This window comes from Hyposmocoma kahamanoa, unplaced genomic scaffold (genome assembly GCF_003589595.1).
Source record: "Hyposmocoma kahamanoa isolate Upper Pololo Valley unplaced genomic scaffold, ASM358959v1 116, whole genome shotgun sequence".
NCBI lineage: Eukaryota > Metazoa > Arthropoda > Insecta > Lepidoptera > Cosmopterigidae > Hyposmocoma > Hyposmocoma kahamanoa.
Genome location: NW_020653391.1, coordinates 5493040 through 5518534, shown reverse-complemented (window position 1 = coordinate 5518534; position 25495 = coordinate 5493040). Strand labels below are relative to the sequence as shown.

The window sequence follows — 25495 nt, the reverse complement described above, 5'->3', positions numbered from 1 at the left end:
ACATTATTTATGTAATATAAATCCGTTGGTATTATATATGTATATATATTTAATATTATTATATAGCATATATATTTTATTCTTCTTATTATTTTCATTAAATTTACGACGATAACTAATTTCGTTTATTAAAACTAAATTTTTATGGATAAACTGTTTTTCTTTGAGGAAAACACTAGTTCGCTATAGTGAGGTGAAAAGTTGTGTTTCGCTCGGCAGCAAAGTTGTTTTCGTCTCGTGTCTTGAAATCCTCACAAAGCTCAGTCACAACCCGGACACTCCATACAACGGCCGAAAGTATTCTACCTACTATTACAACATACAGCAAGGTGCCATCTGCATACGCGCAAATGTGTGCTTGAAGTGGCAGGGTTACCCATCACTTTCTCGTACTATTACTTGGTCAGAGCGGCAACATAGCGAAAATTCTAACGCGAATCTGTTATCTATAATTCCATTAATAGAATCCTAATAATTACACATGTTCATTAGTTATTTACATCAATATAATATTATATTTTTCATTGATTCACTAACTACAATAATCCTAAAGGTTTATTTAAAAAAAAATTAAACACCAGTTATATTTTGGACAGGTACTTTTAAGGTAACCAAGGTATTCAAAATTGCATGTCCAACTTTATCATTACTTAATAATTATATTCACTACATATATTTAAATAATAAACCTGTATTTGCATATTACTCTGTACTAAATAAATGAAGAAAACAATAACCGAATGAGTTTCAGACATTAAGTTTTTTTTACTTACCTCGTTTCATCTTTCGGAAAACGAAAAAAACTCCTCTTTTATCCCATTTAGATGATGATAAAAACCCCGTATACAGCACCACTTATGACCATTATAAATAGTAACGTACAATGATGTTATACATGAACGTACAAGTTTAATAATGAATAAATGAAAACTATATTCAAATAATATCAAAGCCGTCTTAGCGCGAAACCGGATCGCCGACAGCCTTCTTGCCGTTCAGTCAATGTGTCCGTCAATGTGCGGGGCGTGGTGCTCGCTTCCCTCGTGGTTGGTTCTTCGATTCCTTCGCTTGCTCAGGTTTCAATACAAGCACCCGCGTCAAACAACAACTTTCCAGCCTTGCATAACAAATAACTAATCAGTGAACGAATTTATAATTCTGTCCAAACATAGTCAAAGTAAAAGTCAAATTATCATTTGTTTTATTCATATGTAAGCAAACTATACATCAAATCGGCATATTGATTAAACCCTACTGCTCATTCGTAAGGCAGATTCCCCAGAGAAGAATGAGCAAGAAACTCTAAGAGGGTTGCTCTTTGTAATTAAGCATTTGTACATCTTTATCATTTACAATACTTATTTCAAACATCTAGATCGAGACAACCTGCAAGAGCTAAACGGGTCACTACCACAGATTTCACATATAACAATAATAACGTACACACTCAACATTACAATTAGGTACGCATTTAGGAACAAATGAAGAAATACAGTGACATTGTTATTCTTTTAAATTTTAATTTGACGTAGCCAGTGATAGTTAAAAGATGATAAAAGATTTAAAAAGATACGTACGATATGGTTTTAATTACTAAGCAATGTCGTAAACAAACAGGATATGTTTTATAATTAACCGACTTCAAAAAAGAAGGAGGTTCTCAATTCGACTGTATTTTTCGTTTACCAATATGTTATGTAATGTATAATGAAAGAGGGTACCTCAGTATCGTTCCCTTTTAAATTTGAAATTTGAGAATATTCCACCTCTAAAGGTGGCAACTAGAGGATGAATCCGGCTTCCATAATACATATTTTTCAATAATTCTTGGCAAATAGATGTAATTCCATGAATTCTTGAGGTGGTTTTTTTTAATAAAAAAATTACAATTATTGTTTTTTAAGTTTCACGAAAGGCCGTCATCACGCTTATTAACGTGGAATCGGCTAGAGGTGATCATCATTTACCACAATTATTGCAGTAAGCCCATTCACCGGCGACGCGGCCATTCGGGCGTAGACGCAGCTGTCGGGCGTAAACGCAGCCGTTTCATCTCCTCACCGTGGCGTTCGGGCGTTGATACAGCCATTCAGCCAATGTAGCCATGGCTTTTCCGCTCTTATTCAATGGACATAAAGCTTTGTCTCATCGATTTAATGCGTTTCCGTACTGATAAGTGTGGTGACTCCTTAAACAGATTTATAGCGATTACCTTATTTAAAAATGATAACAATGAAATAAGTAATTAGCTTTAACAATTTTAGTTCCCTGTGTTAGTACAAAGTGTCTGAATAAATGAAATTGTGTCCCCGCGACAGGCTACTTAAAATGTCGACAGTATGGCTATACGTTGGGCAAAAAACTGACGAAACTTCGAACTTCGAACGAAAGTTGGCACCCTTGGTGTAAAAGGCCAGTAGTGACAGGACAACAAGTCTTTTTCCTGATTGTAAGCTACACGCCTGTCTATAACAGTTGCAGTGCCACTCAGAGCTTTAAATCGCAATGATCTGAGAGGCACTGCCATTGCGCCCTTCACCCTGACCTTCAAACATAAGTTGACAAGTCCCATGTGCCTGTAATTTCACCAGCACCCTTCAAAATCGGAACACTGTAATGTTGACATTACTGCTTGGCGGCAGAAATAGGTAAGGTGACAGTACTAACCTGGACGAAATTTTAGCAGCAGAAAAGCTCCTTGTGAATGAGTAAGGAGCTCTTCTGCTGCTAAAATTTTTATAGTTAAAGCTAAAGTTATTATTACTATTATATGGAGCGCACTATAAGTTCCCCGAACTGGCCACTTACATAAACAATATTTAAAAAGTAATTACAACATTTGAAAATGGAACTTTTTGGCTGTAGAATACAGTTTGTTGCATCTGACTGTCTCTTGTTTTTACATTATGGTGTCATTTTAGAAATTGGTTGTCTACATCACTATGGATTTAGTTCTATGATTTTCTACGACTTTTAGTGTAATTTAACAGCTCAGCGGGGTTTCGCTCGGTTTCAAACTGCTTTTGGCGATGAAGCACCATGCAAGACGACTATTTACAGCTAGTTTGTAGAATTCAAACGCGGTCGTGTGAATCTCAGTGACGAATTTCGTGATGGTCGCCCGTCCATTGCTGTGAACAACAAACACATCGATGCTGTGCGCCGAATGATCAAAACAGACAGGCATGTGACATACCATGAGATTTGGTCATCTTTAGGCATAGGTCATGAGTCAAATATAATCAATACTACACAAACGTTTGAATGTGAAAAAGCTGTGCTCTCGGTGGATCCCACACAATTTAACTGAGGCTCAAAAAACGGATCGCGTCACTTGGTGCAATGCCATGCTTACTAGATTCAACGAAGGGGCGTCAAATTTAGTGTGGGACATAGTAACAGGCGACGATACATGGATTTATAGATTTACGATCCCAAAACATAGCAGCAATCGAGCGTATAGGTCTTTCGAGATGAGCCGAAACCAACAAGGGGCGCGCGTGCAAAGTGCCTCTAAGCGGATGATGGCTTCTTTTTTTAATAAAACTGGACACGTGGCTACTGTTGCTTTGGAGAATCGTTGTACCGTGAATAGTGATTGCTTGCTACACCGCCATTTGTTTGCTGTAAGTTATTGACAAACTCCGTAAAAATGACCGTAAACGCCGTATCATCTTGCACCACGATAATGCTAGTTCTCACACGGCCAGACACAAAAATGAATTTTTGTAGGGGAACAACGTTGACTTTATAAGCCATCCCGCGTACAGTCCCGACCTGGCACCTGGCACTGACATTTATTTATTTCCAAAAAATAAGAACCAATTACGCGGGCAACAATTTTTATCACCTGAAGAGGCTGTCGAAGAGTATGAATAATATGTTTCAGAGATTGTCACGGAGGAGTGGCATAAATGTTTTCAAAATTTGTTTATTCGTCTATAAAAGTGCATTAACGCTAACGGAGAATATTTTGAGAAACAATCAATTAATTTCTGACCTTTTATAGTATTTTTTTATTCATTCCGGAAACTTATAGTGCGCCCTACGTGTACACTATTCTGTACGTATGTTTGTGAGAATGTGTAAGGGCGCCTTCAAATTAGTCGTCACAGTGGCGCTGCAGCCGCGCCACCACTAATTTTCATACAATAATTAGAATAGGATAGAATAGAATAGAATAGAATACGTTTATTTGCTAGAATACAGTAATTACTTAGGTCTTAAGTGAAATTAGATACATTGTATTCGATCTGCAAGCAGATGCACAAATATTAATGGGATTTAATGTTTAGTCTCTACAGTTTCTAATTAATGTAATGAATTTCTAAATTCTGAGTATTCTTTCTATAGAAGCAATGTGTCAAATTTTGTCAATTGTAATTTAAAAGTGTGTCCTTGTAACAAGTTAATTTATAGATAGATAGATAGATAACACGTTTATTCAGCACAAATACAAACAGAAATAAAATATTTACAACCACTTTACAGAGTATAACATAAAAGCACATAGAACATTCATTATTAATTTTATAAACACAAAACACATATTGCGAGAAAAACAATTACTGTGAGAAAAACAAACAAATACTATAACAACTGATAAAATTTTAATGTACTTATGACTACAGTTTGTGCTGAAATGGCCCTGACTCAGCATAAATACTGTAGACCGAGAGAAGTCAAACAGTGCTGGTTTTCTGCCAGTACCATATGGTGATTTAATCATTGACTTACAATTATATGGACGTCGGGTCCGCGCTAAAAAGTGTCCGCACTTGTAAGGCGCTAAAATCGTATACAGAGCGCGACACTCCGCTTTAGTCTTCATTTGTTCTACTGACAGCGCGATACTGCGATGACATTACAATTTAAATTTCGAATAGGTTGACTTGGGACATTTTTTTCGTGGTTTTTGTATTAGACCCGTCGTCCATTTATTTGTAAGTCAATGGATTTAATTGATTGATTTCGTTTGGTAATTTAATTTAAATAATTATACACATGTTGAAACAGTTATTCTTATAAATTACTTTATGGCAACGAGGTTGGTATAAAAGATTCATAAGTTTTTGCTCTATTTTGCCTCTAAATGACTTCACCGCGTGTTTTGAAATATTGAGGATGAGAGTTGACAAATACGCAGATATCCCTAATGTACGTGTATGGCAAAGGTAATGGTTATGTTTAGCCTTTTGAACAGCGGTTTGCAACTGTCATCGAACCACGCGCCGCAAATTGCTCGAATACACTTCTTCTGGACTTTAAACGCTCTTTCTAAGACTACTGAGTTGCCCCTTAGTACAAAACCGTAGCTGAGCACGGACGAAACGTAGCCGTGATAGGCCGTCAACGCAGCTTCTCGCTAGATATGGCAACATTGTCGTCCCGCTGCAGCGCTTTTACAAGCGTCTAATGTGAAGGCGCCCTTAGTGTGGTGTAAACCGTGTGCGGATTGACGTGTTTTAATGAAACTAATCCGATATGTTCGATTTTCAGAATCACCAGTCCAGATTGCACAAGTCATAGAATGTCAGACTGGATCCCAATGGGAGAGCAACTGTCATTCTTGCGGATGTTTCTTTGGTGTTGCCAAATGCAAAATTATGGAGTCGTGTGATAAAGAGTATGGTAAGATTTATATTTGTTTTTTTATGATATCAAGGGAAGCGCCTGGTGGCAAGCGACACGCCTATTCATGCCAATTGCAATGCCACTCAGAGCTGTATAGCGCAAAGATCTGAGAGCCACAGCCACTGCACCCGTCACCCTGAGACGTATGTAAATTGAAAAGTCCCACGTGCCTGCAATTTCAGCACCCTTAATCCTTCAAAATCGAAACGCAGTAATAATCATATGAACATTACCTAATCGTTTTCTCAAACTGAAATAAATTTTAAATATTGGACAGAAAATATTCGATTGTAGTCCTTATAATCTTTATTTTTAAGCATATTACTGCTTTGATTGACCCTTGAGGTGAAATGGTATCACTATATTAAGCATATTACTGCTTTGATTGACCCTTAAGGTGAAATGGTATCACTGTATTAAGCATATTACTGCTTTGACTGACCCTTGAGGTGAAATGGTATCACTATATTAAGCATATTACTGCTTTGACTGACCCTTCAGGTGAAATGGTATCACTTTATTAAGCATATTACTGCTTTGACTGACCCTTAAGGTGAAATGGTATCGCTATATTAAATAATTGTATTATTTAAAATCCGCGTCCCAAGCCGGATGCCCCGGCACCCGGTCGCACTACTCCATCCGCCGCCTTCTAGGACCAACCTTAAGTATCACTCCGCTGTCGCTAGATTGTCAAGAAGCTTTAACGCGCTTGATCAAACAATAGATGCGTTCAACGATTCGCTCCATGTGTTTAAATCTAAAATACGAATGAATCCATCTGGGCGTAACTCATGTTTATTTTATTCTATATATCTATATATATATATATATATATATATATATTGTATATATACAGAAATCAGAATATCTGTACAGAAATCTAGTAGCAATTGGTCTATTATTAAAACTTGTAGCAACACTAAATAAATAAACTTTTTTAACTTTGTTGGTTTTATAATATCTGTAGTTTTGTAAATTACTATGACTTTTATAGTTTTTAAGTGCAACACAGACAGCCTCTATGTTTCATTAGTTATGTAAGTAGTAACCGAGTGTCATTACTACATTATACATTAAATATTCAGTAGTATTTATTTGTTTAGTTACCGATTAGTTAAAAACCTTAAGTATAAATTAAATATTTAGTGCTCCGTTTGCCGGTCGGTTGTAGCAAGCGAATAGATATAGTTTTAGGTGTAGACTGAAAATCAGCAATGCTGAGTCTTCAACCTTTTTATTCACATTTCTGTTTTAGTTGTCGCTGTTTTTTTATTTGTACTAGTTTTATGTGTATTTTGTGGATAAATAAATGTCTTTTTATTTATTTATTTTATTTATTTATATATATAGAATAATTTTTTTTTGTTTATATTCCATTTATACCCCCTGTCATTGCTTAAATTTTCTTTTCGTTTTCTTTGCATGTTGTGGCACCTACAGGGAGTGCAATTAGATTTAAATGTATTTTTTTTTTCCCTATTCCCTTTTTTATTATTTCATTATTCCCTAGATTTATTGTATCGGCCACTGGCTGTCCTTAAATAAATAAATGATATCACAGTTGCGTAGGCTTTGAAGCGTGATTTACGTCGTCTGCTCATCGAATTGCAGAACGTTTAACGCTTCAGTTTTCACGCCACCTTTCGGATGCCACCTTGCAAGATGTCTAACGTTTCTGTAGTTACCTTACGAATGGGTGACATTAATTCCCTTTCAACTTCGGTCGTGATTTGTAAATACTTGAAACTGTTTCAGCTGAACCAATGAGATGCAAGCCCAACACGGATTTCGCTCACGATTGTAATTGGTGCACTTGCACGGACAATGGAATGTTACTGTGCACTTTGGCGGAATGCAACAAATTACCCAGTGAGTTTCATAATTGATGATTAAACGAACTTACCTGTACCTGAAGCTCGACCATATTTACGTATATGACCATTCATTTCGTTCATTCATTCGTAGCCATTTGTAATCACTCACTCCTCATCTTAGCTATGAATGAGATATATTTTATGATTACCCAACCCTTCATTTATTATATAGAGGAAATAAAAGAAAAATAATAGGGACTTTAATACTTTCTATACTTTGAACGTAATGAAAAGAAATGGCGCGAATTCAGACGAAAGCGTGGAGACATAGCTACAATATGTAAACTAGAATAAATTGCTAAGAATGAAACTGCGAAATATATAATAATTACTTGTCATATTTACATATGAATAACTAACTTAATCTTGATTGACAAGATCGCATCTTGAACCTAACTTCACTTTAGTATTATAACGATAAGTAAGTTTATTTAATCAATCAAACAAAACCAATTTTTGAAAGCTATCGTTTCGAGGCTTGAGTCTAATCTTAAGTTAAACGGCGAAAGAAAACTTCTCCAGGATTGTTTTGAAGAAGTTTTATAATCTTTGATACTTCCTCTGAGCCACCGAACAAATTTCCTGTAGACACTCCCTCCATAACGTACGTGCAACTAGCATGATACGAACACAGGCAGAATGACAATTAGTCTCACGAGCCATTCATTAAAAACTGAATTGAACCGAAGGTTTTTAAAAATTCTTTGATGATACGTTAAGCCCTGAACCCGCATCGTGGCGACCATGCTCAATTGTTGATGTAATGTCCCGGGTTTATGAAGAAGTGAAATAATTTCTTAGGAACATGTGTTCGGTTACCAAATTTTCCTCATTTCAGTACTAAAGGCATCGGAAGGGAAGACGTGTGCACCAGGTAGTCACTGGATGAATCAATGCAACAATTGCAGCTGCATTGACGGCAGGAGCTTCTGCAGTAAGAAGTATTGTGGAGAGGACAATGGTAAGCCTTTTGAATACATTTTGGAAAGTCTAGATGGAGAGTTGTTTGAAAAGTTGCTAGTCCATCAAATCAAAGACTAAATTTAGTTAACATTGTTAACTAAAATTTTAGTCTTTGTTTATAATTGACATTTGCAAGGTTGTGTTGAGAAAGTGTGTAAAGACTTTCATGATACAATATTTCGATAACTCCCACTTAAGTTGTTGTAACTCAAAATACCAAAGATCGAACACAGAAAAATTTCGTCGACCCGGTGGAACTTGAACCCACGTCCATTCTACACCTTAGCACTGCTCTAACCATCTGAGCCATGGGTCCAGTTACCGAGTCTTCGAAATCTTATTAACTTTTTTTATGTATATTGTAGGTTGCATGTTTGAATGTCAACATAATGTTAGGGATTTCTTTACTATTAAATATGGAACTTATAATACGCGTAAAAAAGTGTAATTTATTTTAATTTAAAAAGTAAAAAAATGGTATTTTGACTTACAATAACGTTGGAGGTATCGATTTACACTTTGATTTTTCCACTTACTCCGCTGGATCAGTGACCCGATAAGATTCTAGGCCTTGGTCTCCGATAAGAGATGTCGCCAGCGCGCCCTATGTTGTGCGATCTCCTCCCGGTTTCCTGGGCGTAGGGCGCGGAGGTGTTTCTCCATTTCGCCCGTCTGTTGGTATTTGGGCCGACTTACCGGTCGTCGATCGGTAGGTCGCTATGCTCGTATGAGTTGGCATCCTTTCGAGGTGTCCGAGCCAACAGATTCTTGCGAAGTTTTCTTCGATGATTTTGGACTCAAATCTGATGCCACCAGTTCCTGATTCTTTCGGATCCTCCAGCTAGATTATGAACGTTACTGTAAAACATTGTATTATCACGTTTACAGTGTATCAAAAGACCTGCGCTCCTGAGTCACGCTGGACCGATGGCTGCAACAACTGCTGGTGCACATCTAACGGTGACCCTATCTGCACTAGACGAACTTGCGTCAATGGTATGCACATTTTATACGTCTCACCCATAGATCTATCAATTGTCAAACAAACGAAATTGATAGTGTACATGTTTAGTACTAATTTATAAAAAGCAATATTACCTTAATAAAATAAGACAAGTAGTGCTATCCATACAAACGTAGCAACGCGATTGTGTATGTGCACGTCTGCCGCGCACACATTTGCATGAACTCGCTGTACACTTGAGTTGCACAGCGCATTTCCTGATCACACACTAATAGTCGATATTTTTTTACGAACAAGCGTGCGCCTGGTGCTAAGCGACACGCCTTTCCATGACAGTTGCAGTACCACTCAGAGCTTTAAAACGCTAAAAATTTGACAAAAGTTATTTTAATACTGCACTAGAATACTGTTGTACAGGTTGTAAAACCTGTGCGTACAACTAAATAAATAATGTGACAACCCTATGCTCAGAGCAACGTGTAGGAATTGTTCTATTATACTATGATATTACCTAGATTACGAACATATATCTCAGCAAATAATTCTATAGATACTAAATTCTATACATAAATTATAACAAACTAGTGGAGTAATTTCACAAAAATAAGTGAACATCATGGCAGTACACATCGTGATCTCGTCGGCGATAGTGCAATTACACTTAATTAGCATTTGATTATGAGTCTCCATTTCGGTAATTTAGTCGCCAAATGAAATCCACGTAAACGTCATGGCAACCAAATTCGCGTGATTTACGGGAATCTAGTACTATGAGTCCGTAGACAAAATAAATGATCGCCTACTGTGCAAAAATGAAAGCTGTAGCCATTGAAATAACAAAGTAATAACGTTAAATCCCTCACCTGTGAAATTTGGTTTGGTGCAGATACGCGCCTATTACCAATACTAAATACGCGGATTTGCACTATCCACCAGATATGTGCGAGGTAGATTGGCGGTGCGAGGTTGCTTAACGAAGCTATGAAACGGTGTGTAGCGAGCGATGCGAAGTTGACTAGCGGACTCTTTTCAGCTGTGTGCGGGTGGGGTGCGGGTGGGGTGCGGATGGCGGGGTGAGCGGAGGCGACAGCGAACTCGCTCACGTTCCTCTCACACATTCCTCCCTCGCATCCTCGCTTTTTTGTAGTACAAATACTTAGCTCCGTTATTCCGTTAACCCCTTTCCACCAGAGCTGCGCTTAGCGAGGCTAAGAAAATGAAGTAATCTTATTGCTGGGTTTTTTTGTCGCACCGCACCGCCTAGCTACCTCGCACTTCTCCGGTGGAAACGCAGCCTTAAGGACCAGAGTACTAAGTCGCTGAACAAAATATAGTGCAATATAAACATTACTTAAAATTATTATTTTTCAGATGATCTTGGATTGAATGTAGATGCGAAAAATGAAAATGAACTAAGAAAAACTGATTCAAGCTTGGTGAGTGCAAAATATTATCTATCACTTTGGTGTATTGTTAGTACATAACTAAACGTAGCAGTTTAATTTGCAAGTTTCATTTGTTTTTTGCACTGAATGGTAACATCCACCAAGCCTAATTTAAATAAGACATATCCGAGAATAGGAGCGGACGTGATGCATCTGCTTGTCATTCCAGTGCATATGATACTAGTTAAACAGATATTGTCGTCTTAGAGTGAATACTTCGATATGATTTCTATGTAATTTTTCAGGAGGAATATAAGAATGTGTGGTAAAATATAGTAAACACGTATAATGTCATTTAATTCCAGAGGCTATGTTATTTTAGTAATATATTAAGGAAGAGGTTTATTAGATTGGCTTCAACAAAAATCTGTAATAGCAAACTATATTATTTATTTAAATACAACATCAACACATTTATAAAGAAACTTACACCATTACAGGCGCAAACAGCAATTACGCCAGGTAAAATCAAAAACTTTAATTTAAAAAAAAAAGTAAAAATAATCTAAAGACAAAAAAGAAAAGAAAAACTACTAAGAGATTCTAGAACCAAACTTCGAGGACTTCACCCTTAGGCTGCCTTTCCACCAGAGATGTGCGAGGCAGCGAGGCGGTGCGAGGATGTGATGCGACGCTGCGAAACGGTTGGATGTTTTCCACCAAAGCTGTGCGAGGTAGCTAGGCGAGACGATGTACAGCGGCGCGGTGCGAGGATGCGTTACGGACTCTTTTCAGCTATGCGCGGGCGGGGTACGGTGTGGTGGGATGAGCGGTGGCGACACAGACCACATAAATATTCGTTTCTTTCTTCCGTGGGTGGCGATGTGTCAGTGTCAGTTAGTGTCATACTTTAAGTACCTAGCTTTAGTTTCCTACACCGTTTTGCACACATTCTTCGCCCGCATCTCTCGTACACATTTCTCGCTATTTTGTGTGTACAAATACTTAGCTCCGCTAAACCTTTTCCACTAGAGCTGCGCTAAGCGAGGCTAGAAAAATGAAGTAATCCTATTGGTGGATTTTTCCTCGCACACCGCCTCACTACGTTGCACATCTCCGGTGGAAAGGCAGCCTTAACGCGGTTGTCTTGAATTTGTATAATGAGTCGTGAAAGATGTTAATTTCGTCTGAGTTATACACAGACATATATCGAGATAGACGCCGCTAGTGTACGTACTTCACGTGCCCAAAGTAAGTGAAATTCACTTAGTTGCCGCTGCTACACTTCAGGACGCGCCCGACCGTTATCGTAGATAAATACCAGTCGAAAACGCGAAAAATGCATATTTGTGCTTTTATAAACTGCAGAAGCATCATAGCTATGGGTAAACGGGTAAACAGGGATGTTTCCTTCTACGGGCAAGTGATTTTGTAATCAGAAGATGCATAATTTATTTTAAAAACAATTATTTTAGTTTTGTATGAATTTCGAGAAGATAAATATGCAACCGAGTGTATGTGTGATAATTTGTAATACATTGCGGCTTTTACTTGGTGCGATATATTTGTGATCCTTTGCTAATACGCCATGAATATCGAACGAACGCACTTTTGTATAATGCATTCAATTTCGTGGTACGACCGCACCGCTTGTACATTTCTTTAGCCAAATTTAACATTTAGTGTTGTATACGTTAGGCAACACTGTCTCGATTCTGATCAATTTTGACGAAAGGGACGAAAATTATTATGACCTTAGCAATATTATAAAAATATTCTATAACTCTTTTCTTATATCGTTATAACGTTTCGTTTTTTTTTTAGTTTTGTAGTATCTATTATCAGTAGTATCTGTAATTTGGATATTTTTTGCAGCACGTTGCCTCGAATGTCCGAATATAGTGAGCAAATAATTACATACATCACCGGATATGTAGTACGAGTAATACATTGACTTACAATTATATGGACGTCGGGTCCGCGCTAAAAAGTGTCCGCACTTGTAAGGCGCTAAAATCGTATACAGAGCGCGACACTCCGCTTTAGTCGTCATTTGTTCTACGGACAACGAGATACTGCGATGACATAACAATTTAAATTTCGAATAGGTCGACTTGGGACATTTTTTTCGTGGTTTTTGTATTAGACCCGTCGTCCATTTATTTGTAAGTCAATGGAGTAATACAAAAAAATATACAATGCAAAGAATTATCAGTGCGCTGTCTTTACAAAAACCTGGCTCACCTGCCAAACTTCATACGTATGAGTTCGTTGCTTTCGAGGATGAAGGTGTGGTCTTCCATCCCATCTAAGATGCTATCCAAATATGCAGAGTAGCAGGGATACAAATCCGAGAAATAATAAACAAATCACAAAAGTTTCACACGTGGCCGTCATTAAGTCAACCTCTTCTGATTAATAAGATTTTATCACATTTTGTTAGCAGTAACATTTTCATTTGTCTTGCCATTCATCAATTTGACCAATTACCAACAGAAAACCATCTAGTAAAATTAATTAAGGCAGTCGCAAGTTCTTATATTGACGTGCGTTTTCGTTATTTAAGTTAAACGATAAGATCTTCTATTACAAAAAGATGTTATATAATGAGCTCATTTTATTGGAAAGACAATAATTTTAATATCTGAAGTCGATTACAAAATTAGTCTTAATTTTTTTTAAGTAATCAACATTTTTTTAAAACAAGTAAAATAAAGGACTTAACTGTCTTATTCTAGTATTTTTGTACTATATTAATATTATGACTACTTGTAATCAACAAATACTTGAACAAAAATTATTCTATTTAGAATCGATTAATTGAATGGAATACGCGTGATTACGTGTTGCTGTACTTGCGGCGTCTATCTAGTTAAAGGAGTTAATTCATGCTACAGTAAAGTGGAGAAAAATGCCCCACATTAGTACGAGATACTGGAACCGAAAATATACTTCGCGCTGAATAATGTGGAAGCCTTCTGGGTATCGCCAAATTAACCGTAAATATTATTCGGGGCGTGTGGAGGCCGCTATGCAAAACGTATTTACGGTCCGTATCGGTATACAGTTGTGAATTGATGTCAGATCTAAGTTTTCCGCCGTATTATTCAAAATATTATGCACTGTAATGATCAGAATGCCACACCCGCTAACGATATCTCTTTGAAAAAGTTATCAACTTGTGTTATTTTCACAACATTATGACACTACGGTTACATTGTTGCACAAAAACGCTGGTAGCGGACACCCTGCACTGAAAATAAATAAGTGAATAAATTCACAAAATGTGGTTGATGGTATGCACTTTTTAACGAGGTGAGTACATTTTCTTTTGAATTTTTTCTACTAAAAGTATTGGGCTTTTATTTAAGTACTAACTTACGCTGACTTGAGTTTTTCTAACTTTAGTATATTCAGAATTTATAATCAAGGATCATGGCCCTTTATCACGATATATTGCTTGAAAACGTAAAAAATTGTAACGTTTATATATAATTTCAGGTACTTCGAAACCCTTTTATTATTCAAAAACATGGCAACGATAATCAACCGCCTAAATACAAACATACAAAAGAAACGTACACAGAAATTGAAGAACACAATCCTATATTCGAAGAAAATTACGATTTCGAAGATCACTATATTGACGATCATGATTTTAACCACCTAGAAGCTGCTGAACAAGATGACGTGAAATTGGAAGAAGAACATAATGTATTGAAAAGATCCGTTTGCAAGCCTTCTCAAGAGTTTCAGTCGGAATGTAATCAATGTAAATGCGCCGCAGATGGACAGAGTTACACATGTACTCAAAATGAATGCATGGATGGAGATAAAAATAAAGAAGTTGAAGTATTTATAGAAAACGAGGTAAGAGGATGAGATCAACCCTTTTTAATCAACCGAAATCCCAAATTAAATTCTGGAGTTTTAAATTTAGTAACGTTATAGCGGATAATTCAAGAAGCAATTGCCCTTTTCCCTTTTTTAAATTCCTGTTATTTAGGATTAGTGTTATAAATAATCATATCCACATTCACAGTCTGTAATAGTCTATTGCTGGGCGAAATCCTCTCCAGCCCTTGACTAAAAATAGTAAATAAATAAATATTAGACAAAATCACATGTTGCTCTGATCCCAAAGTATTGGAAATCGGAAACAACGTTACCACACACACCCAGACCGGAGACATTATAGAAAAGTTATTTTCCTACATTGACCCAGCCGGGGATCGAACCCGGGACTTCAGGGGCAACATGGCGACACCATGTGAACCGGTATACAAACCACTCGACCGAAGTTGTCAAATATAATAGTACATGAGAATTTTCACAGGTATTTGAAGCCCATCCTAACCAATTCTGAAATTCCGTAGCCATTTTAACGTCGACAATAACTCATATTTGTGTACGACACGACCAAAGAGTAACAACTGGTTTTTCCGCAATTTTAAAGTGGTACCCACAGTAATGGATTTACGACTTCGCCCTTTATTATCGGAGTTGGTGTTTTTTTTTTTTCAGGGTGTAGACCACATTGAACAACATTCAGTATGCAAACCTCGTAGTACGTTTTACATTGGATGCAACACTTGCCATTGCAACCCGTACGGCACTGATTACTCTTGCACCAATAAGCCTTGTCCGTTGCCTGAAGATGTTGAGATTTTCCATGAGCTAAAGGTACTTGATGATTTTTTAAAATTCAGTTAGTAGGTGATTGCAAGAAAGTTATTAAATATATTTAGCGTAATCACACGCACACAAACGCGCGCGCACACACACGCCCGCACACATACTCACGAATATTCGCTCACGCACACACATTCGCGCGCGCACGCACTCACACACGAACACACATACATTGTTTCTTGTTATGCTACGCTTTATTTTGTAATATGATCAAACATTTTTTAAATAATGTTACGCTCTTTATAGACCTAGAGGGAGTGAGCGTGGTGATCTGTAACACAGGTCTCTAACCTAGTACAGACTCCAACTGTCACTAAGGAACTTGTATACGTGAAATGTAACTACTTATAGACCTTTCTGAGAGAAATAAAGCATTGTATTTGTATTGTTAATACACACAAATATGTAACCTTAAAGCAAGCACGGTTGCACTGAGAAATCCTATCACCCTTTACGTTCCTATAGGTAGGACAAATTGCAGGCAAAATGCATTTATAAATAGAGCGTTTCGCTCATGTAACTCCTTATTTAATAAATATAGTGAGGTAGACTTGTTCAACACCAGTACAAGTAAGCTAAAACGCTTTCTCAGTGGTACGTTTTTCTACTCTAACTGTTTTACGTATTTAATTTCGATATTTATATTTATTATATTTTTTTAAATCGTCTACTTACTTCATACCATGTTTCTATAATTGTAAAGAAGTTATTTGTGGAAATTTTTAATTAGCCCTCAGCATATCTGTCAGGCGTGTATTATACTTACCATTATGTTAATGTTACCTAGCTGTAAGTTCTCTAAAAGTAATGAAAACAAAATAAAAAATAAAATCAAGTTCAGGGTGTGACCTTGAAGACGGCTGGAGCCTTCGAAACCCTAATTTAATAAGAAAATTTGGATGCCATTCTTTGTCATTTTGAGTAAAAAATTGTGTGTATAACTCGAGCCTGCTGATTTCTAATTTTTCGTCACAACAAGTAGTGATATATGCATTAATTTGGTTAATATCTAAAATAACTGTAACATTTCAGGATATGAAACCAATAATACCGTACACAAAGGACAAAGCTTCTAACCGAAGTGAATCGCAGAAGTCAAACCATGCTGTCCGTATATAGTAACCGCTCCATTCGAAAATCGAAACTTGAATAAGAAATTATGAATGAGATGTGTTTGTTCAATAAGTCTTATTTTTGATTAAAGTTATTAATGTTTTGGTGTATTTTATTCATCATTATTTTCACCAAATTTCATAGTCGCCTTTGGATTTGTATTGTTTTCTTTCATTATTTCTTTAAATATCATGTTTTTTATGTTTGTCATAACCATTACATCTAATATTTAAGACTCAACTGGACATGTTCTATCATACTTTTATTTCCAACCCATCTTTCAAGGCAACAAAGTCACCTACAAATGTAACAAAAAAGATCGTCTGTGTGGCAAACAGAATGTTCATTAAAGACTGCAATACTTGTTGGTGTAACGAAGATGGAACCAGTTTCTTCTGTACGAGGAAAGTTTGCGTTCCAGAATTCCCAGATGAGGATGGGACTGGAGAAGTAAAACTTGAGGTGATTCGTTACGAATTAATGCTTTTATAACTTTGCTATCTGCTGGTATGCGGAATGGTGGACGTTCTTGTTGTATTGCTAACTGTTGTAAATGAGGCTTATTTGTTTTATCATAGTTGATTGTTTAGTCTCTCTTGCAGAATTGTTTCCTTGTTGGTATGTCTGCTTCAGTATTCAGTTTTGGGATTTATTTTGGAATTTTCTTCGTCGTAAGATAATTCTTTAACCGCTCTCTTACGTAGGCGTGCTTAATTAGGTACGGCAATGGCGCCCTTTAATCGCTTTCATTTATACGTGGATACAGCGTTATTTGTACAATACTCATAATCTCAGTACAGAGTACCTACTAAAAAACCGACCTCAAAAGTCGTTAATTCCTTTGTTTGTCACCCTAAGATATGGAATATTTTCTTCAAATTTAAATGGGCCTACTTCTGAGTACCGTCTTTTAAAGAAAAAAAACCATCTAAATTGGTTCACATATGATTCGGAGTTATCGCGTAACACACACACAAAAAAATACAGTCGAAATGAAAACCTTCTTTTTTTGAAGTCCGTTAACAATATGGCAGGACTATATTGCTAACATGGAAACAACAATTTTTGTTCCAAGACTTTCAATAATTTATCAAATTTTACTTTCATACAAAAATAAAACTTATTTTTTATTTTTTTTATAATATCAAAGGCTGGCACGGTGTTAGCATAATATCCATAAAGAATGAAAACGCTGCCAGCATTTTAAGAACTCTACCGCGGGGACTTAATATCATCTATTTTATGCAGTTTGTGACGTTTGCTAGTTCTTTGTATTATTGTTTACTAATTAATTGATACGTAAACAGTAATGTAAAGTCTTGACTTGTTTATGGGAAATCAAGACGAATAAATTTGCTAACGTTTTCCTCAATCATATTTACGCGGCACGGGTCTCCTCAAAGGAGAGGGTTTAGGCTCAGTATAATATCTTTTAGGCATAGTACAAGTATAGTAACTCCATACAGTCGCAGCGCGGCTTGTATGTGTGCACGTACGCACACATTCGCATATACGGTCATTCTTGGACTAGTTTTTTTTAAATAATATCAAGTGACGGGAAAAACAAGTCGTGCGCCTGATGGTAAGCTACACGTCTGTCCATAACAGATAGAATATTTAAATAGATCCCTCTAACCAGGTGATCAGGTTTTAATTTTTTGCGGTAACGAAAGAAATCCTCAGGGAGGACGCTTAACGGTTGCACGTTTGAACTTACTATCTTACTGCCAAATATAGATTAAAAAAGTATCATAGTGCAACAGAGTTGAAAGAAGAAAGAATTGAAAGCGTTGGTCCAGGGAAGTACTGCCATCTTAACTATTTACAATACAAAAAGTTCTGCCGCCAAGCAGTAACGTGAGCATTATTACGTTCCGGTTTTGAAGGGTAAGGTGAAATTACAGGCGCATGGTACTCGTCAACTTATGTCTCAGTGTGGCGGGCGCAGTGGCAGTGCCCCTCAGATCTTTGCGACTTAAAGCTCTGAGTGTACAGAGAGGCGTGTCGCTTACCACCACGACTTGTTCGTTCCATCACTTGATATCATAACAAAAAACAACTAAAATGTTTTGTAAAAAGTCGTGGAACAAAAATTATTATTTACATGACTAATATGGTCCTGCGAGGTTGTGAGTATATTACAAATAACGCTGTAGTATGTAATACTATATAATAGAGCAATACTATATGCGGTAAATACGGTGTGGTTTTTCAATCAAATATATTAAGTGGCATATCATTACCATGGGTTATTTATTATTATTTTCGTTATTTGTACTACATCTATGGAACTCAGGAGCTCCGCATAATAGAGCGTGAATGTCGCCCGGATGAAGTGTTTGAATTGGATTGCAACATGTGTCGGTGTAACCCCGATGGAAAGTCTTTTTCTTGCACACGTCGAGCCTGTATAGAACCAGTTGACGAACTAGTGAAGGTTTGTATAAATATATACATTTTATTCATTTTATGTTCAGGTATTTTAGGCCCATCGAGTATGTAACCAGAAACAGAGACGAAATGTCATTTAATTTGTTTGAAAAGTATTCTGCCAAATCCTTACTGTGACAATTGCGCTCCGATTGGTCAGCCTGAATTCGAAACAATTGACGGATGTCGTCAATTGTTTCACTTCAAAACGACCAGTTTAACTTGAGGTTTGCTATAATGGACGAAAATTGCAAAATTACATATTTAATATTTTATTACCGATGAAATGTGATTCCGTTAATGTTGTAATTAGACGTTTAACTGTTTTTCCCACACTACCGAATGGAATAGCTCCCATTGTTAAATATATTATCTTTATTACAATAAATACAGAATATTTTTGGAATATACGGAGACGTACACACAGGTCAGTTGTTGGTGCTGTACCATTTAAGTTTTCTAATTTGTGATTTCAGCGCAAACGAGTTGATATTTAAAAGTGATAAGGTCCATTTACCTGATGAGTTGTCAGGGATGAATGGCCTTTATTTCGTCCCTGTTTCTGGTTATATACTCGATGCTAAGGCCACTCAATTGCTTTTTGCAGAAATGGTGCTGGGATATGCTATCATTTAATAGTTTCGCTATATTGAAATGGTAACATCAAATTTTCCACATAAGTCTCTCCTTTAAAACTGCTTCAGAAAAAAGCTGTTAGTATCTTTGATAGATTTGATGCGTGTTGTCTTGGACTTTTCTTTTGCTTTGTCTTCTTGTTGATCTACGATCTTTTCTTCTCGGTGGCAAGATTTGATTTATTTGTAGTTTTCTGTTTTTTTTTCTCTGGTGGCTGTTGGTGGTTTTAACATCCTCGTTCAAATGTACCATTTCACATTTTCTTAGACACAAGTTCCTCACATTTTTCTGTATTACTTGTGTACAATAAGCAAGCTTTATTAGTTATATTTAATATCGATTAATAGATCGATGGGTGAGGCTAGTGCAAGATCGTGGTGAACTGCACAAATTACGGATGGATTATTCCCATAAGTGGGTGAAGTCGGGCTGAGGATGATTATGATGCAATAAATTGAAAGTAATATTTTTTTACACGACGACGACGACCTCGGTGGTCTAATGGTTTACATTGTAGGCGCTGGCTGTGGAGGTCCCGGGTTCGAGTCCCGGTAGGACTAATTTGGGAAATGAACTATTCTAAATTGAGTTCTTAGGTTTTCGCGATTGTTACACATAGGAAATGAAAAAACAAATATACGCGATTTCAATCCGGAAAAATAGTTTCATTTCCTATTCTAATTTGGTTCAGGTCTGGGTGTTTCGGGAAGTGCTCCAGAGTGCATTCCGTTGCTCTGGACCTTATAGTGCAGGGAATTCCCTGGTTTGAGACCAGGCAATTGGTGTGGGTGTGTGGCACATATTACATTATTATCATAGTTGTAAATATACCATTTAGTTTAATTTTAGTTTTTTATCGACTTCAAAAAAGGAGGAGGTTTTCGATTCGATTTTTTTTTGTATGTATGTGACGTCATAACTCCGGCATTGATATTGGTGGTTATTTTTTTGGTGGAAGGAGGGTACCTCAGTAGTGGTCCAATTAAACTTGAAGAAAATATTCCGCCTCTAAGGGTGGCAAAATAGGGGATGAATGACTTTTGAGGTCAGTTTTTGTAGTACTCTGCACTGAGATTGTATTTGATATAGATATTTGATATATAAATTGTATTTCAAATAATATAATCCACATAATCAATCTTACGTTATTTGTCTCTTTTCAGAAGTCTACATTGTCACGGAAGACCAGAAATTCCAAGGTAAAATATTTTGAAAAATATTATACGTTTTTAACACACAGTAGCAGTATCTATATCACTATATCACCATGTTACACACCACCATATCACCAGGAAATATACATTCAATAAGATTTTATTCAGGAAAATTCTTGTTTCGCATATACTCGTTTTTTGCAGAACGAACAAGCCGGATCAAAAAAGAACTGCCTCCCGAACCAAGAGTTTCGCATGGACTGCAACAAATGCCTCTGCGACCCGGCTGGGCTGGACTTCTCCTGCACCAGGATCGACTGCTACCAACTCAACAATAACAATCAAGCTGAGACTAGAACTAGAAGAGGTTAGCAGTTGATCAAACTGTTCTAAAATAGATACGTATCGCTACTCTAGTACCGATACGTATCGAGATGAAAACTCTAGTTTCGGGAATAGGGGTGTCGAAAATTTCTAAATTTCGAGTCTCGACTATTTTTTGACGTTTTCGACACTTGAGACTGAGTTTCGAGAATATCGAGACTTTTCAGATTAAAATCGCCCCATTAAACAGTATAACAAAATCTACTAACCAATAGTCATTTTTTAGTCTGGTTACATGGACATAACACTGTAGAATGGAACTGAGTATATATATAATCTAAGAAAATATAATAGAATTTTTGATTTTATAATTTGATATAATTATCGAACATTCAGAAAAAATCCTTCGATCCAGCCGGATTCGAACCGACGTCTTCTAGCATACCGTGCCAGACGCTACTTTTTCTTATATTTTTCTTATTTAGTTCCGTGCCAACTAAGTCACGGAACGAACCAGCGGACCTCACGAATTTTTCTAAGTGCTTGCGTCGTAACTTTGTATTTGGTTTTTCAACGACTTTTTAGCCGTAGCGTTTTTTGAGTGTTCGATCTTTGTATTAATAATTATAACAAACTAGTGGAGTCATTTCACATAAAACAATTGAATATCAATTCAGTAAAAAATTATATACAATGAATAGCGACATCTCCAGTTGGGGCTGGTAGCTGTAAAGGTGATCTAACTGGGTGACGAAATATCATAGATTGCTCATAGATGGCGCTACGGCTAATAATTTGATTAAAATCCAATGTTCTAACTGTGTAAACGCCTAGCCTATGAGTATCGAAACCTCTTAGACTACATATTTCAGAAGTGAATTAGTCTGAGACTGGAGGTCTGCTCCCGTTCTCCGCGGGAGTAATTGTTTCGGTTGAGTAATCTCAACGAAAATAAAAGACATTGCCAAAGATGAATCGTCATTCGCGTCATGCGACTTTTCATTTGGTCGAGTATTACTCATTTTACAGTAATTGTTTCAGACGGAGAACGAGAGTACAGGGCCAGCACAGAGTCTCGACTTTTTTACCCGGGACGCTGCTGATATGTAGCGAGGCTGAAAGCTCTAATAGGCACCTAAGTAATTTAATGTAGCTTGACGCAGTCTGTTGTTGTCACCTGAGTCTCGATTTATGGGTTGCTGCGTAAAACAGTGTTGCTTTAGTTGTAATCAAAACGTTATTCACTTTTAAAAGAAGTATATCGATCAACTCTGTGTACTCAGAGTATTCAGTTATACATTTTAATTTATTATTGTCGATATTGTAATGAATCGAGTGTTATGTCTCCTGCTTTTTTTTTGTAAAATACAATTTGCATTATATTCTTTCAGAGGCAACAAGCCCAGATCAGGAATGTGTCCCAGGCACCAAGTTCAAGATGGGTTGCAATACGTGCCAATGTTCCTTGGACGGCAAAGTCGCTATGTGTTCTGTTGCCAACAGGAATAGAATTAAGAGAGGTAATTATCAATTGTTGTAATATTGCTTGTATAGTGTAGAATATTTATTTGAAATAAAATTATGCCTTTATGTAAATCTGGAAGTGGGTTAAATACATATATTCAATCACAGGTTAAGTTAAATGCAAATTAGAACACAAATTACGTTTTGTAACGTACTTCTGATTATATGAATCATTGTTTCTATGTATCCCATTTTGGGATTTTTCGGAAAATATATTTAAAAACCCAGATTATACAATAAACAAAAACTTAACTGCATTTTAAAATTCGTGCTAGATTCTCATCAAAATAAATCATTATGTAGATCATAAACGATAAAATGTAAATGTAATTTACATTTCAGAGACAGGACCGCCTCCGGCAGATGACTCTAAAAACTCTCAGAGTGAACAACTTCCTGAGACAAGTATAGGAGAAAAGAAAGAGCAGACAAGTGAGGTTAAAGTAGAAGCAAAAAGCGTCGTCACTACATGTAAGTATTTTGAAATGTTTGTGCTTTACCATATAACGACTTGTATCCTCTCTTAATGCTGAAGAATTTTCAATAATTAATTTCTTCTAATGACAGCAAGAGCATTGATATTAAATGTCACAACTAGGTACCGACTTCAGACCGAGATGAGATTGAGGTCATTTGTGCGACTGTTCGGCCGACGGCACATTTATTATTATTATATTTTATCTTTATTTCTAGCGACCGAATCAGATCCAAATTTCCGCTGCAACCCCGGAGAACAATTCAAGCGTGGCTGTAACGATTGTTCCTGTTCTGCCGACGGGAAGAGTTTCTTTTGCACCGTCCGCTTCTGCGACCAGGACATCACACCACCCACATCACGCTAACAGACCAAGAATGGCGAAACTATCTTTAACATCAATCTTTTCATCTGTTTTGTTAACTTTTCAATTTAGTATCCATAGTACAAAGTTTAGTTTCGCCTATTATTTGTACTTTGTGAGCTATGACAAAAATGACAACTTATTAGATTGAAGATAATTAATCTCCATTATAAATACTTGAACGTAAATGAATGAATATCTTTTTCAATGAAAAATTCTGCTTAATGTTAATATCTAATTCACTTATTTTTAGTAAAGCAGTTTCAAGAACGATTCAATTAATGTCATACATGTAGATATTTCCATTTAAGTTTTTAACGTGGATGGATTATGGGGTTTTTACATTTTTTTTGTATTTTTTATGTGTATGTCTTGTTTCTTTCGTTCATCATCTAATTTGTGATCAACGTTAGTTTAGTATTATTACTTTTTATTGATTTCTATGGTGTTTGAAACAATATGTAATATATATAAGTAACTAACATTCCTTGCTCCATTCAAAAATAGATAGAACAAAGTTTTATAAAAATTTGAATAGTTGGTTTATCCTAACGTATTTCTTTTAGTACTGTAATCTTATTGTATGGATTTTATTGTTATATTCATTGACCTGTGGTAGGTCAATGGTTGTATTGCAAACTTTGTAATTTCACAATCACTTGCAAGTCACGATTTATAAGCCGAATTACATTTTATGTTCCTTTTATGTAAAATTTAGTTTATTTTGCCTTTTATAATTATTGTAACTAATTGTCTATATGAGATCGTAGTATAGTGCTTTTAAGATTGCAGTAATTATGTGCTTAAGTATTTCTTTATTTGTGACACATTTACTTATCAAAAAGTACAATCGTCAAATTATCAAATATTATAATAGTATTAAAACTTTTATTTGCTAAACCATAACCTTTTTATGTTTTATGTTTATACGCAGTTATTTAATTCATTTCACTATGTATATATTTACATAAACATATACTTACCATAAGAGATTCGATACGATCATGTGCATTTTAGTACAAAGAGTTTGGATGTGCTTTTGACAATGTAAGTTAGACAAATATCAGAATATTATCTGCTTTTATAGCTAGTGTTTAGAAAATAAATTGTTGGGATTAAGTTAATAATTTGAGAAAGACGTAGTTATGATTTTAAAATAAGGTACTATGTTTTAGTCTATAACAATCGATTCCCCCAAGGAGATACTCTAGGTCCTAAATTGTTTTTACTCTATTTTGTAAGCATTGGAATGGTTGTTTTCATATTGTAATACTTTTCGCGTTAGTGTATAAGAATGCTCGGCTAAGTTGTGATTGTGTGTCTAATTCAATTCTTTTTCATGATATTGGTTTTGCTTCTTATCGTGCTATTTTAATAAAATCGTTAGGCTTTTACCGTAATTTTTTTCACTATGTAGATACTGTTTTTATAAATTAACTGTCGTTTATAGTTTCGGAGTCTATAGGAATACTAGCGAATTGTTCTCAAAACAAATAAAATATTTTTATCGGTGCCATCGGATGCGGCTCTAAAAAGTGAACGATATTGTTTTAATTAATATCTAACTGTAGTTCTGACGCTAACATGGTGTGGGATTTTAGTATTAGTTAGTGAATTGTTATCGATAAACAGTACGAATGGACGTACCTTGTATTAGATAATTATACTTAACATGAGGATTAAATGATTGATTTTAAAATTTTATTTCATTTGTACAATAAATAGGTCTAGCCCCCACCGGACAGTGTATGTGTTGTAGTTGTACAACTTTTCCCTACTGCCACCAGAATCTTCCAGAACAGTTGCATCAATTTTGTATCGCCTTTAATTTGTTATTATGCTAACTTAATAGGTTTCTGCGACAATGCAGACATTGACTTCAATCTATGTAATAGAGCCTTAACGCTCAAGTTTTATAGGAACAGACTTTGGTCTTCCATTGTTTTTTATGTTTCTTGCA

General features: G+C 36.1%; 1 protein-coding gene across 1 annotated transcript in view; it reads left to right on the top strand.

Moving 5' to 3' along the window:
• Positions 1 to 25127, top strand: part of LOC113239760 — a 60278-nt gene extending 35151 nt beyond the window's left edge. The window contains exons 3-16 of the mRNA XM_026476862.1: positions 5500 to 5631; positions 7393 to 7506; positions 8350 to 8472; positions 9363 to 9470; positions 10810 to 10874; positions 14325 to 14693; positions 15348 to 15506; positions 16863 to 17090; positions 18925 to 19065; positions 20858 to 20893; positions 21053 to 21215; positions 22564 to 22692; positions 23039 to 23167; positions 23390 to 25127. Of these exons, the coding sequence (XP_026332647.1) occupies positions 5500 to 5631; positions 7393 to 7506; positions 8350 to 8472; positions 9363 to 9470; positions 10810 to 10874; positions 14325 to 14693; positions 15348 to 15506; positions 16863 to 17090; positions 18925 to 19065; positions 20858 to 20893; positions 21053 to 21215; positions 22564 to 22692; positions 23039 to 23167; positions 23390 to 23538 (2045 nt within the window). The 3' untranslated portion in view covers positions 23539 to 25127. The remainder of the gene's footprint in view (positions 1 to 5499; positions 5632 to 7392; positions 7507 to 8349; positions 8473 to 9362; positions 9471 to 10809; positions 10875 to 14324; positions 14694 to 15347; positions 15507 to 16862; positions 17091 to 18924; positions 19066 to 20857; positions 20894 to 21052; positions 21216 to 22563; positions 22693 to 23038; positions 23168 to 23389) is intronic.
• Positions 25128 to 25495: the final 368 nt, after the last annotated feature.